General features: G+C 44.2%; 1 protein-coding gene across 7 annotated transcripts in view; it reads left to right on the forward strand.

Annotated features, from left to right (window-relative positions):
* Positions 1–13,425, forward strand: part of Cln3 (CLN3 lysosomal/endosomal transmembrane protein, battenin) — a 60,555-nt gene that overhangs the window by 44,235 nt on the left and 2,895 nt on the right. For 4 of the 7 annotated variants that reach the window (XM_077694292.1, XM_077694291.1, XM_077694289.1 and 1 more), the window contains 13 exons: positions 1,478–1,523; positions 2,142–2,229; positions 2,304–2,360; positions 2,994–3,067; positions 3,529–3,614; positions 3,703–3,775; positions 3,859–3,890; positions 5,282–5,390; positions 8,977–9,133; positions 11,262–11,330; positions 11,410–11,465; positions 11,561–11,654; positions 13,075–13,215. In XM_077694292.1, the coding sequence (XP_077550418.1) occupies positions 1,501–1,523; positions 2,142–2,229; positions 2,304–2,360; positions 2,994–3,067; positions 3,529–3,614; positions 3,703–3,775; positions 3,859–3,890; positions 5,282–5,390; positions 8,977–9,133; positions 11,262–11,330; positions 11,410–11,465; positions 11,561–11,654; positions 13,075–13,215 (1,059 nt within the window). In that variant the 5' untranslated portion in view covers positions 1,478–1,500. The remainder of the gene's footprint in view (positions 1–1,477; positions 1,524–2,141; positions 2,230–2,303; positions 2,361–2,993; positions 3,068–3,528; positions 3,615–3,702; positions 3,776–3,858; positions 3,891–5,281; positions 5,391–8,976; positions 9,134–11,261; positions 11,331–11,409; positions 11,466–11,560; positions 11,655–13,074; positions 13,216–13,425) is intronic. The other 3 variants (XM_077694295.1, XM_077694293.1, XM_077694294.1) reach the window with 1 other exon arrangement.

Genomic DNA, 13,425 nt, shown 5'->3' on the forward strand with positions numbered 1-13,425 from the left:
TTTGTATAAACAAGTGATTTCAAACAATGAGCACTGATCGCCTTTATAGAGCAGAAATTCTTTAGAGCATTACCGGTGTTGCATTTTTCGTACAGGTGTCTAAAATGCAGTACGAAAGTGATGATTTGAGATCTACACATGTACTACACAATGTACTATACATTGTGTACTATACTACACAAATGTACACAATAAGCATTGGCCGAGCACTGCGAAAAAGCTGACCACAGGATTAACTTTGACGGCGCGCATGTGATTGGCACCGAAACCAATTACTCACAAAGATTACTGCTCGAGTCCTGGCACATACAAGCGAACCGGCAAGGCCTGAATAGATCCCTCGGAGCCCTTCCCACCATCTACAGTCACGGCCTCCGACGCGCAAGGGCAAGAATCCAGTAAGAAAAAAGAAAAAGAAGAAGACACCTATATAACCGCTGCTTCTTGTTTGTACATAGTCACCCCTGATGAAGGAGCCGAGTTGGCTCCGAAACGTTGGAACGCTTTGAATAAACGCCCTTGGTTGGTGTATTTGCCTCTTAAGTTTAACCCAACCAGACAGAGTTCTGTCGAAGATGTTCACATTCAAATGTACACAATGTACTACACAACTCTTTTGCTGGGAAAGAATTGAATGAGCTTTCTTTTTTTTCTTCTTACTTTGGTGCACTCTGCACCACTAAATTTGCAGGACACATTTTTTTATGGGTAAATAAACATATGGCCAATCCCCCTCAGTGAAGCTACTGTATGGGATTGGCCACTGTTTTGTGCTTTCCCCTCTCTCCGTCAATTTGGTAGGCACTTAAATAAGCACTTTCAGTCTGGGAGCAGCTGTGTTTCGATACGTTTCATAAATGTTGATTGATTGATTGTAGGGTTTAACGTGCCGACGCAACGCACGCGATGAGGCGCGCTGTAGTGGAGGGCTCCGGATTAATTTTGACCACCTGGGGATCTTAAACGTGCGCCGAAATCTCGTTCACACGGGCAGTTTTGTTTTTTGCCTGCATCACAAAAGCGGCCGCTGCGGCCGGGAATCGAACCCGCGACCTCATGCTCAGCAGCACAACACCTTAGCCACTGAGCCACCGCGGCGGGTGTTTCATAAATGTTGCGCTGTTTACAGTACAGCCTTGCGAAGTCGCCTTTCTCTGGTAGTACTTGGGTTGTCCTTGAGCAAAAATGCAGTGTTGCAACGAACTTTTGAACAAATGTGAAGGAACTGCACGTTAATACCACACCGCAATTTCGAAACTTAACTTGCAGCCGAGTGTGGCATCACGTCAAGGTGTATTCATTAGCAGAATACTTGCCTACAGTGAACTGTGGATTGCTCGATGCCGCGCGAGCAAGAGTGTTGACAAAGAACAGGAAAAATCGAGTTCTCAGCCAGCGAGCGTAAAATTGGATGGAACTGTGTAGCGTGTGTGTTGAAGGTTTTGACCATGACATTTTTTTCTTCTCTGCATTACAGATCGTGGAGATAGACTCAAACGCATGCGCAATCTTGCAGGCTTTTGGTAATACCCCTTTTTTTTTTATTGGCGAATATTTGAGCATCTATCTTTTTTTAATTGTGTCTTCATTCCCTGCAGCTTCAACCTTTTCCTTCTTTCTTTGCTGAAGAATGCACATGATGAATGTTTTTGCTGCGTTTGCACTGTAATGTACCCCGTAATCCAGAAATTTTATTCAAACACCTTTAAAGTACAAGACAAATAGATGCAGATAAGCGACATTAGAATGCCCCAACATTTTACAAATGTTGTGACAAGCTATTTCTAACCAACAATATCTGTTCTTTGTTGTGTTTGATTCTTATATGTGCACTGCCTAGACCGACTTTCTAGCGATTCTAGCTACGACAAACGTAGGGTTTTTATGCAGCGAAACTAGAGTCGGAAATAACAAGTCAGGAAATTGATTCATGCCTAAATGAGCTTTAGCTTTCAAAAAATTCTCATCCTACTGCATGCAATTAGTGAACTAAGAGTGTAAGTTCTGTGGAAGCATGCACAGAGAAGTTGAGTTATGTTTACAAGAAATGGCGACACTATATATCTGTCATTGTACGATACATACTGTGTCACACATGTGATGCCGTACTTTTAATACATACCTCAATGCATTCCTTTCAGGCTGCTGGGTCTCTGTAACAATTATGCGTACGTTGTCATGCTTAGCGCAGCATTCGACATCCTCAACAAGGAGGTCGGGCCCCACAACGTAAGATATCCATAGCCATAGCCGTCTCCATAGTTCATCTCCTCATGGTCTAACCTGTGAATATCTTTTCCCAGGTCACTGTGGACCCGCACCCACCAAACAATACGCGGTGCAATCCAACTTCTACAGGGGTGAGTGTCTGTACATCCTCGCAACTGCCAGCATGCTCACACTTTTTATGTGCAGTCTGCAGGTCCCAAAGAATGTATCTGCAAAATATCAAGGCTGTATCTGGAGTATTCACAAAGCTGTCGTCCTTTGAAGTCGCCTAAATGACCATTTTTGCCTATGTGTCCAAACTTCGTGCCCCTGTTTTCTCAGAACCAATTTTTTTCCCACAAGGTCAGCTGTTGTATGCAAAATCTCTGGATGTACTGGTTCAATTTGTATCATTTTTGCTGCATTAATTTGAAAGCTTACGAACTGAACAGTGCAATAAAACGTGTGTGCGCGTGCGTGCGTGCGTGTGCATAGATAATGGGTAGATAATGAAAAAAATTGCTGAAACGGAGTGGCATAGCATGTTGCACAACACTAAACTTACACCCCACAGACGAAGACTGACTGCATATTTGTGCTTAGGGTGTTAAAATACACTCAATGTATAAATCTCAAGCACATAGGCTAAAAAATAACAAAAGTGTCCTCAACACAGTGTCCCCCCTTAATAACAGATGCAAAGGATTATTGGTGGGGAAGAAAAGTGAAGCGTTGTGACCAGAAAGGCGAACTGCTGCTAGAAGGCTATCCATTTCCTTCCACAGGCAATCCTGCTTGCGGACATCCTGCCTGCTCTATTCGTCAAGCTTTTCGCACCATTTCTCAACATTAACACAAGGTAATAAGACAGCGCTCAGCAACACGAACGCACGATTCTTAGCAACCTTAGCAAGAATGCACGATTCTTAGCATTCTTTTTTTTCAGTTGATTTATGTTGCCTTCGTAATTTGCGCTTCTGATATTTGTTTCTTTTCTTTGTTTTTTTTTTCCTTGTTTTTTATTCCTTTGTGTGTTATGAAATGTTGTACCCACCCCCTCTGTAATGCCCTAAGGGCCCTGAGGGTACTCTAATAAATAAATAAATAAATAAACCGTTTGCCTTTCTACGAATAGCTAGAAAGTGGACTACTAACAAGCACTACATCTACTACAAAAGTGTGAATCATAGGATAATAGTAAAGTGAAAAGAGATTGTAATGACGGAAGGCGATCAGAAAGTTTCAAACACTGGCCATTGCCACAATTGACATGTTGTAAACAATGTGAACTTCGAGGTAAACATCCTTGATTCTTGCCAGCATACAGGTAGCAGCTGTTGTCCTGCTTTCGTGCTCAAGTTTCTTAATGACTTCTTTTACCGTGGCCAAGTGGATGTCCTTCCTTGGTAAGTGCAATCCCAATGCCTCACGAGTTCCTATCCACTACGTATACTACAGTACGCGCTTTTAAACTCATGGTCGGCATCGTTACAGGGGTTGTCTGTGCGTCCATAGGAAGCGGTTTGGGCGAGATAACCTTCCTTGCCTACTCGTCCCATTTTGATGTGTAAGTTTTCTGGACTTTTGCTTCAGATTAGGAGATGGAGGAAAAGCCAGGATTGCCTGCTAACACTTGGTTCTTTACCACAGGGACGTCATATCAACCTGGTCGTCGGGCACAGGTGAGCCCATGCTTTTGCAGACATAAAAGAATGCTCCGCCAATGTATGTAGATCTTTGGACATTATGAACATTGATCATTACATAGCTCCCAGCCTGCATTCCTGCCAAAAACTGCCGAAAGTTTGTCGGAATCGTGGCGTATTTTGGTGTGATAGGTAAGCTGAGGGATTGTTGTCAGTGCAAAGTTCATTATTTTGGAATCCACTTTCTGAAAAGAAAGATGTGGCTCACACGTTGTAACTTACATTGCTTCTTAGCAAAACCTAGGCCAAGTGGCACCTGCATGAATGCATCTCCTTTATGCACACTCCATCACATTCCCTACAGCATGCCTCATTTTGCCATACAGTCAAACCCAGTTATAGCGAACTGTAATATGCACCGCGATTAGCTCGATATATCCAATAGTTCGATATAGCATAACGCATCTATAACGAATTTTTTTGTTACGAGTTTGCAATACGTGGGACCCCCCCTGCCATTCTCATGTAGAGAAACAAATGCATAAATTATGCCATTACCTTACACAAAACAATTCATTTATTGCATGCGTTAAAGCTACTTTCTGCCTCAACTGCCTATTTCACAAAAGAGAGGTATTTTTTGTTTTCACTTTCATTTTGGCAGAGACGTCGTTTACGCCAGTTCAAGTCCATGTCCTTCAATATCGAAGTAGTATTGGCAGAGCACATTGACTGGCGAAAGCGCTTCATTAACCTTCATTAAAGCACCGAAGAGACTGAGGATGTCCCTTGTGACATTGCCAGTCTCTTCGGTGCTTTCAGCAGCACCAGCTGCCATGACATCAGTGACGGTGACTGTGCCTGAGGGGCTCACAGTGATGGAAAGTCCTCGTTGACACTCAGGAAATCTTCAAAGGACACTCCTTTAGGCACAGCATCTGGAACGTTGGCGAGCTCTTTGCGCAGTTCGCCGATGATGCCGTCTTGGTCCGGTCTCCCTAACTGGATGTGCTCCGTCATGAATCCCGTGCGTCGGAATCAGTTACGGAAGGTGTCGGGCGTCACGCTGGTCCATGCGAGGCTCAACATCTTAATCGCGGCCAATCAGCATCTCAATCACCACTCCGAGACCATGCATTTCAGTGGCAATTGTTGGCGCGCCGAGTTCGATATACCCGATGTGAACTTCGTTATAAGGAATATGCTTCGCATGCATTTTCGTAATGGATTTGCTTTTGTTCGATATATAGCGTAATTCGCTCTGTCCGGGTTCAGTATAATCTGGTTTGACTGTATAACGTGTTGCAGCCTGATGATCTCCTGTGCTTGGTAAGATTGGATAAGAATTCTTGTAAGATATAAAGTCTACACAGCCATTCATGGGTGATTTCCGCTGTAAGGTCTCCCCCTGCCTCTGTGCATGTCAGGTGGTGCTGGTGTGCTGGGCGCCCTGTCGTACGCCGCCATGGCTTCTGTCCTGACACCCGAAACCACCCTTCTGGTTATGCTGTGCGTGCCAGTACTGTTGGCGGTTAGGTAAGTGTGGGTGTTACAGCATATATAACTCAAGCCAGTAACCGTTGGTTAGAAATAACAGTATTGCCAGTTGCCCGACAGTTTTTTTTTTTCCTTTTGATTTGTGTTGGTTAGACGTGATGAATATGTATTATGTGATCAAGCCTAAGTCCCGCAGGATTATCTGGAAACCATACTAAACTATGTGCTAAACCAAGTACGTTGTTAATTCATTAAAGGAGTAGTAACACGAAATTTCAAGGCTGAGATAACTATGTAAAATGCTTCCTTTTTATCAGGAGGTATCTCCCAGCACGTTTCTACAGATGCTGTTCAGTATAATATATTTTAAGTCCATTTTAATCGCTGCCCGCACGATTGATTGATTGATTGATTTTAGGGTTTAACGCGCCGACGCAATGCAGGCGATGAGGTGCGCCGTAGTGGAGGGCTCCGGATTAATTTTGACCACCTGGGGATCTTTAACGTGCGCCGAAATCTTGTACACACGGGCGTTTTCGCTTTTCGCCTCCATCAGAAAAGCGGCCGCCGCGGCCGGGAATCGAACCCGCAACCTCGTGCTCAGCAGCGCAACGCCTTAGCCACTGAGCCACCGCGGCGGGTCCGCTGCCCGCACGAGAAAGCCCAGAGCAGGCCACCATGGCATCATCTGCTCCTTGCCCCAAACTGCTGACGTTGGGGCTTCCGTGCGGTCGGCGCGCACTGCTAAACCGTGTGTACACATCATGGTTTTGGGACTGACATCATGCTGCCCGGGCGGGCGGGGATGGTGAAGACCTTGGCCGATCTGGGCAAGTGCAAAAAAAAAAATATATATATATTAAGCTTAAATAAAAAAATAAAATTATTGTTAGCATACTCCTCTTTTTATATATCCAGATAACCGATAGACATGAGTTTTGGAAAGATGAATCGTTTTTAATAAAAACGATTCAAAAAATTTTTGATTATTTGGTAATAATTAAATTTGGTTTAGGCTCGCTCGCACGCGCATCCAGACCATCAGCGGTGCGACAAGAATGGTGACGTCAGGTGCTACCTCCTGTTATGGTGGCCGCTCGGCATTCGTTTTGTCGAAACCGAAACTGACACGAATAAACGACCCCGTAAATGATTGTTTACGCTGCGATCAACCGTCTAATGTGCCCATTCTATGATTGCTAATAGGCACCCATAGCAGCAAAAAAAAACGTAACACGAAAATTTCGTGTCGGTACTCCTTTAAAAACGTGCACATGCATTTTACTACTGCTGTGGGTGATTACTTTTTATTGGTTTTCTTTCTTTGGTTTATAATGCGCTTGAGTTTGAAGTAAATGCACGTTGAATGCTCACCACCAAAGAAGCAAATGCCAGATTTTGCACAGCAAAATATCTAAGCTTGGACGTGCTCTTGACAGCTAACAGCGGTCGGTTAAAAGCAGCGGGTCCCCTAGACCTCCAAACTGGGTAGGAGCTATCGCTTGACATTTTTGATTTGGGTATCTTCACTAATCATCATCGCTCATGTTTCAGGTAAGAAACAGTAAAAATAGTCAGCATCAATGCTTTGCCACAATTTTGAAGAAATCAACGCGTCAGAGGGAAAACCTATGTAGAAAATTTTATTTTCTGTTTCTTATTCAGGTCTGTCCGTGATAATTTTTCACATTATGATTTCTTTCAAGGATGTAAACGTAATTTTGAAGTAGGGTTGCCACCTTTTCCCCCAAAAAATGCCAGCCCTTCTGTGGAGGGGGGTATATAAAAAAGACACCTTTTTTTTTTCCATGCAATACCGTTTATTTTATCTGTTTCCCAGAGAGAAGTCAACATAACATTTGTACTGAAAGTGACTGAAATTTTGGTTAATGGGCTGAATGTGCTGCACTGAAAAGTAACTGCACATATTTCATGTGGTTACTTCATGCACTCGCCCGCGTATTTTTTCTGCTCACGTGTTTTTGCGCAGCTTGTCAACACATTTTTATCGTTGTAGTTATTGAAGTGACTGAACGGCAAAAAAAAAAAAAAAATCCCACCACAATGGCCAAAAAAATGGCCAATGACGGCCAGTTTTAAGCACAGACCAGCAACCGAACCGCTGTGTTAAAAAACCGGTGGGGCCGGTCAAAAACCGGGCAGGTGGCAACCCTATTTTGAAGGCAGCTTATGTTATTCGCTTGTTCAACTCTCACAGTCCGGGTTTCTTGTTTTGTACAAGTAGTAGTAAAAGGGCCCTATCTTTTCATAGCAGACTGCTATGCACAGCTGGTCTCAAGGGCTCCGCTAAACGCTCTCATTTCCACTTAGCACTGCTGTTCAGAACGCTTACCTCCACCTTCTTTTTATATATCCTTTGTGAACGTAAAAGATATAACTCAGCACACTCAGTTGAGCATGACTCGGTAAATGATGCAAGGGCTTTCAGAAGGAACTTAACACGTGACATTTTAGGAATCCTGAGTGGTTAAATCGAGGGGTCTCAAACGGGTCGAGAAAAAGGAATGCTAAAAGGTTGCATGAAATGTTGGCTGAGAAACAGCACGTACAACCTTCTTGTAAAAAACGCAGTCTATTTCTTCTTGTAAAAAACGCATGCTATGTGAGCTTTTTATCACCTGTAATCATAGTCTGTGTTTTTACCAATTAAATTAACACTGAAGGCGACCAGCAAGCTGGTTTCAACTGGAAGTCTGACCTTCCCACCATTTCAGCGTGGATTCGGTGCCGAAAGGTGCCTTCATTGCGAAGAAATTGCAAATCAAGCACTTATCAAATGTGACACAAACAGCGACTGCAGCTGCTGTTTGCATCACGATAAACTGGAAGCTAGCGAGACAGCGGTGATGTATAGCGTTACAGAAGCAACCAAATACGATGGTACCACATACCAAGTGGCTTGGTCAGTTTCAGTCAAATCAGTCGTGCTTTCCCGAGTTCCCATGCCCTTCGCAGCTCCGGACCACTAAGCAAAATATTCTGTCATGGGTCCTGTGATCAGTATTGACGCTTTGTTGAAAGAAAAAAAAACGTTTTTTTTATTTTTTTTGGCTATGTGAATGTTGGTGTCGAACCAATTGCTCCCACATAGCTCGCACACTTCCTCAAAAAGCGGTGCTGCCACCCCAAGTTTGGACGAGTAGCGGCATCCAGTGGCTGCCAGGAAACATGTTGTGCACGCCAGACGATTTAAACGCTCCCTGCTCAAGTTGCGCGGTGTAGCCAGTGGTGGCAGCACCTATCTTCACATTTTTGCTATTTTCCACTTCATTAAAAAAAAAACAACGCTTGAGAGTGTTATATTCCTGCTCTTGGTGAGCTGATCTATTGATTGATTGATTTTAGGGGTTGATGCGCCGACACAGCGCAGGCGATGAGGCAGGCCATAGTGGAGGGCTCTGGATTAAATTTGACCACCTGGGGATCTATTGATGTAGAGCAACTTCTTGTATTTTGACTTCAGTGTCCCTAGAAGAAAAAAAAATTGTTTCAACATCTTCGAAGCACACCTCTTCCCTTACATTGCATCTCCCTTCTCCCTCGACCTGTCTTGAAAGAGATGCTTTGGATTGTGCCCTGGAGGGATGTCTTGCGCGCCTTGCAGCTTCTGGGGCATTCTGGTTCACCCGAAACTGCGCGCCCAGCGGCCGGAGCCCAGCGCTGTGGTGGCTGATGTGGAGCCGCTGCTGAGTTCGTGCAGCGGATGTGAAGAGCCCACGGTGCCCGCGCTCACCCTCCGGCAAAAGCTCGGCCTAGTCAAGGTCAGCCACAGTGCACGCTCTTGTGTGCACACTTCATGGGCCGCTGCAGCCCCAAACATGTCAAACGACTTACTCGTTGAAGGGCGAGATGAAAAAAAAAGACCATGCACCCCTCCGTCTAACACCGACGATGGTGGAATGCAAAGCTTTCTCGTGAGGGATTCCTTGGTTTTTGTCTGAGTTTGGCCTTTGAGCCGCAGATGGTTGGAACTTTGACTCGTTGAGCTTTGACTTTGACTCTTCGCCATTTGATTTTGCACAAAAAAAGCTTCGCGTTCAACCATCGTCGTCGTTAAGCTATATAATCTCGTTTCCCGCAACAGAACTTATGAGGTCCTATGCCCAGCTGTGCAATTGGCTGAGGCCGTCAAAAGCAAACACAAATTAGGCAGGGCTTATAAGCTTTCCGAACAAGCTATGTGCACTTAAATATAATGCATATTCCTTTTTACAGCAGTAAGAATGGTGGGGTAAACAGTAAAAGTTACGAAAGTACACGTGAAAATAGAAGCACCAGAGCGTACTGCTGTTGGAACTGCGCACATTATGCTTGTTATAGCTGCACAGCAGTCCGACGCTTTGGGCTTGTTTCACACGACACTGGCCGATTGGCATAAGCGATGTTTTTACGTGATTCTGTTTGTCACGCACACCCCATGTTTCACGAAACGGTTACTTTCTACCGTAACAAAAACAAGGCAGGAGCAAATACAGTCAAAAACAAAGCAACGGTAGATAACAGTTCGCAGCTGAATACGGTAGTGCCATCTGGGAGGACTGGCGGTAAGCAAGGCTGCAGAGCCTAATGACACACTGGAAGTTCATTTGGATATCCGCCCTCATGACTTCATGGCAGACATCACAAAAACACATGATTTGGTGGGGGAATCGAAATCTTAGCTAAATTGACTAATTTCTCAGTGAATACAACATCGTTTGCTGCAGGATGAGCACTGGGAGCACTATAAAACTTGAAATCTTTTGAATAAAACAAACTTGTATTTTGTCTGCGTGGCCCCTTTAACAGCCTGTAACGTCAGGTCTAATGCACGTTTCTTCGTGTTGGAATGGCGCCATTGGTTAGACGGCGGCTTCATAAGGTGAGGGACCCAGGTTAGGTTCTGACCAGCGAAAGCGTCTTTTCTTTCACTTCACCCACGATCGTCATCATCATCAGAGAAAGTTGGCTTTCCTGCAGTGCGTTTTCGACGCGACATAAGCCATAAGTGCGACATAGAAAGCTTCACTTTAATATTTGCTGTCTTATTGGTTCTGCAATGGAAGCATATCTCCAGGTTTTAATACTACAAATCATGTGTAAAGAAAACCACCATTCTTTTATGTGGGCCTCTAGGTGCATTAGGTTTGCCCCCCCACAAATAGTTATATTATTCTATCTGGAAGCAAAGGTTTCGTAACACTTGACTACAACTTTTATAGAACCATGTTGCCCTACTCCATAAGCATTCCAAGCGGAACGCGGAACCTGTCCAGTGGAACCTTTTGTTGCTGTTCCGGTTTGATTTTTTTTAATTCTGCCAGGTAGCGCGGGCAACAGCAGGCGACGGTTTTCTGCAGTGGATGTCGTATTTTATTTGCTGTTGCGAAAAGCAAGCATCCGTAAATTTTTAAATGAAGGAACACTGCAAATATCACTCATGTATTGGTTTTCTGCCTTATATTTGCATAATGCCTTGTTCTTGCTCAACAGTGTTGACAAGTATGAACATTAAAACCGGACTTAGACGTTCAGATTTGGCTGTGAAGTACAGCACAGCATTTGGCTGTGAAGCACAGCATTTGCTTCACTTTGGCCGGCTGGCTGAATCGAGTGACAGACAGACAGACAGACAGACAGACCAAAATTTTTCAGTTCAAGTAGCCCAAGAAAGGCTATCGTCTTTAAAAATATGTGGCAATTCAGGCACCATCTTTTTATCATTCTTATACTTAAGGTTTTCATAAGTCACAACTCCAAGCTGTATGTAATGCCGATGAAAGGTTTATTTGGTGTCTTTGTGGGCAACTTTAGCTATATTTTTTTACATTTGTGCTCGAAATGCCCATTCGAGTTACACTTTCCGTTTTCCACGAGTGAAACCTGAGCCTGTATTTGCTCAATTTACAGCCACTTCTCAGGTTCATGATCCCACTGGGGCTGGTGTACTTCGCTGAATACTTCATAAACCAGGGTCTGGTGAGTACAGACCCTCTCTTTGTAACACAAATTTCGAAATCCCCGCCACCACCTCAACAAGTTATTTTCGCTCTCACAGCTCGAGCTGATTGTGTTCCGTAACACTAAGCTTTCGCACAAGGAGCAGTACAGATGGTGAGTGTGCCAGTGTTGCGTTTCATTGTAGTACTGTAGGACTTGAGATTGCCGGTACGATGCTCTAACAATCATGTCAACAATCTGCCTTGCAGGCTGCAAGTGATGTATCAAGTCGGCGTTCTCATTTCGCGTTCTTCCGTCAATATCGTACAAATTCGAAGGCTGTGGTTTCTTCCACTGCTACAGGTTGGTCATTGCTATTGTCTATGTCTATGCACAGATACCATGAAAATAAATGCATACTGCGATATCGGTTTCTACACGCACCCCAGTTTTCAAGGTTCTCTGTTCATTGCTTGTGTGATATGTGAACCTCAAGAGGTTTTCACACATTAATCGCTCGGTTTGGCATATGTACTTATACGGCTGTGTCTCTATGTGAGTCACAGCGGCATTTTGCATTGCGAGAAGCGATCTTCACGTTGCCTTTCACAACACACACGGGTTTACTTTAAATACTATAAACAAATGAAGTCAGTACATTGAGTCATTCAAGGGGCCCAGAAGATAAAATGCAAGTTTGGTTCATTCGAAAGATTGCCTGAGTAGAATAACGCTGACACTACTTTTAGTGCATAATTAGGAAAAGAAAGAGAATGGCCATGCTACCCACTGGCTCATTTTCCACACTAGAACCTATGATGTATTATGGGCAGCGGTGCAATTGGCCGAGGCCGGCGAAAGCAAACGCACATTAGGCAGAGCTTATAAATTGCAGAACAGGTGTTTCGCACTTAAATTTAATGCATATTTTTTTTATAGCAGTAAGAATGGTGGGGTGAATGGTGCGAGTTACGAACGTGCACGCAAACATAGAAGCACCAGTGCATACTGCGCACACTATGCTTATTGTAGCTGCACGGCTGTCCATTGTGCTGAGCTTACACTGGTCAACTGGCATTAGTAACATTGTCTTCTGTGAGTATGTTTGTTGAGCACATCCAATGTTTCACGAAACCATTACAATCAACAGTAACGAAAATTACCCAGGTACGAATCCGCTCAAAAATGAAAGCGAATCCGGACAGCAGTCCTGAGCAGTATCGTAGCACCCTCTAGGAGGACTGACGGTAAACAAGACATTTCGCCATTCGCTGCAGCCCTAGTCGGCATACTAATGTTTGCTGAAGCATCTGCCCTGGATATGTCATCGCCCACGTCACGGAACACACGATTCAGTGGGAGAATCAACATTTTGGCTTAAAAATTATTTAATTTATGAATGAATAAAGCACTGTTTGCTGCCTGACAAGCGCTGAGGGCACTATAAAGCATCAGCTCTTTCAAATGAAACAAACTTGTATTTTGCCTTCATGGCTGCTTCAAAACGTGTCTGGTAAATGGCTGAGGCTAAAGCGTGGATCGACACCATGTGGCTATGATCAGCTATTTTGTGCTGCACGTTTTATTCTACCTAGCAGGTCTGTTTCGTGGTAGCAGTGCAAATGTGCGTGTGCACACTTGCACGCACAGCAAAGCAACATGGTTCTCTGCACCTTTTGTCACAAGATCATCACCACATTCCTGAAGCAAACCAATCGATTCAAGACACAAACTTTCGGCTTGTCGCATTTTAACCGAACTAACGTGGTGTTCCTCTCCACAGTTTGCCAACCTTGCCTTCATCTTTTCGGAGGCCTATTTGCTCTACCTGCCCAGTTTCTGGATTGTGGTCGTCGTCGTCCTCTATGAAGGTCTCCTTGGTGGTGCAGCCTACGTCAACACTTTTTACCGCATCTCCAAGGACGTAAGTTCGCCCTACCCACTACCAGTACTAAAAGGGTCTTTGGAGCAAGCACAATTTACTGACCATTTTCCAATGAAACTGCCTCCCTGCTAGTAGTTTTTCTACTGTTTCCTAGCACATCATGTTGCATGTGCCATGATGCAAATAATGAACATTGCATAGTGAATGTTGACAACATTTGCACTTCGGCTAGAAGAAAACTTGGACTCT

Source organism: Haemaphysalis longicornis, unplaced genomic scaffold, assembly GCF_048455015.1.
Source record: "Haemaphysalis longicornis isolate Haplotype H1 unplaced genomic scaffold, Haemaphysalis longicornis Haplotype H1 scaffold_12, whole genome shotgun sequence".
In the NCBI taxonomy this organism is placed as follows: Eukaryota; Metazoa; Arthropoda; class Arachnida; order Ixodida; family Ixodidae; genus Haemaphysalis; species Haemaphysalis longicornis.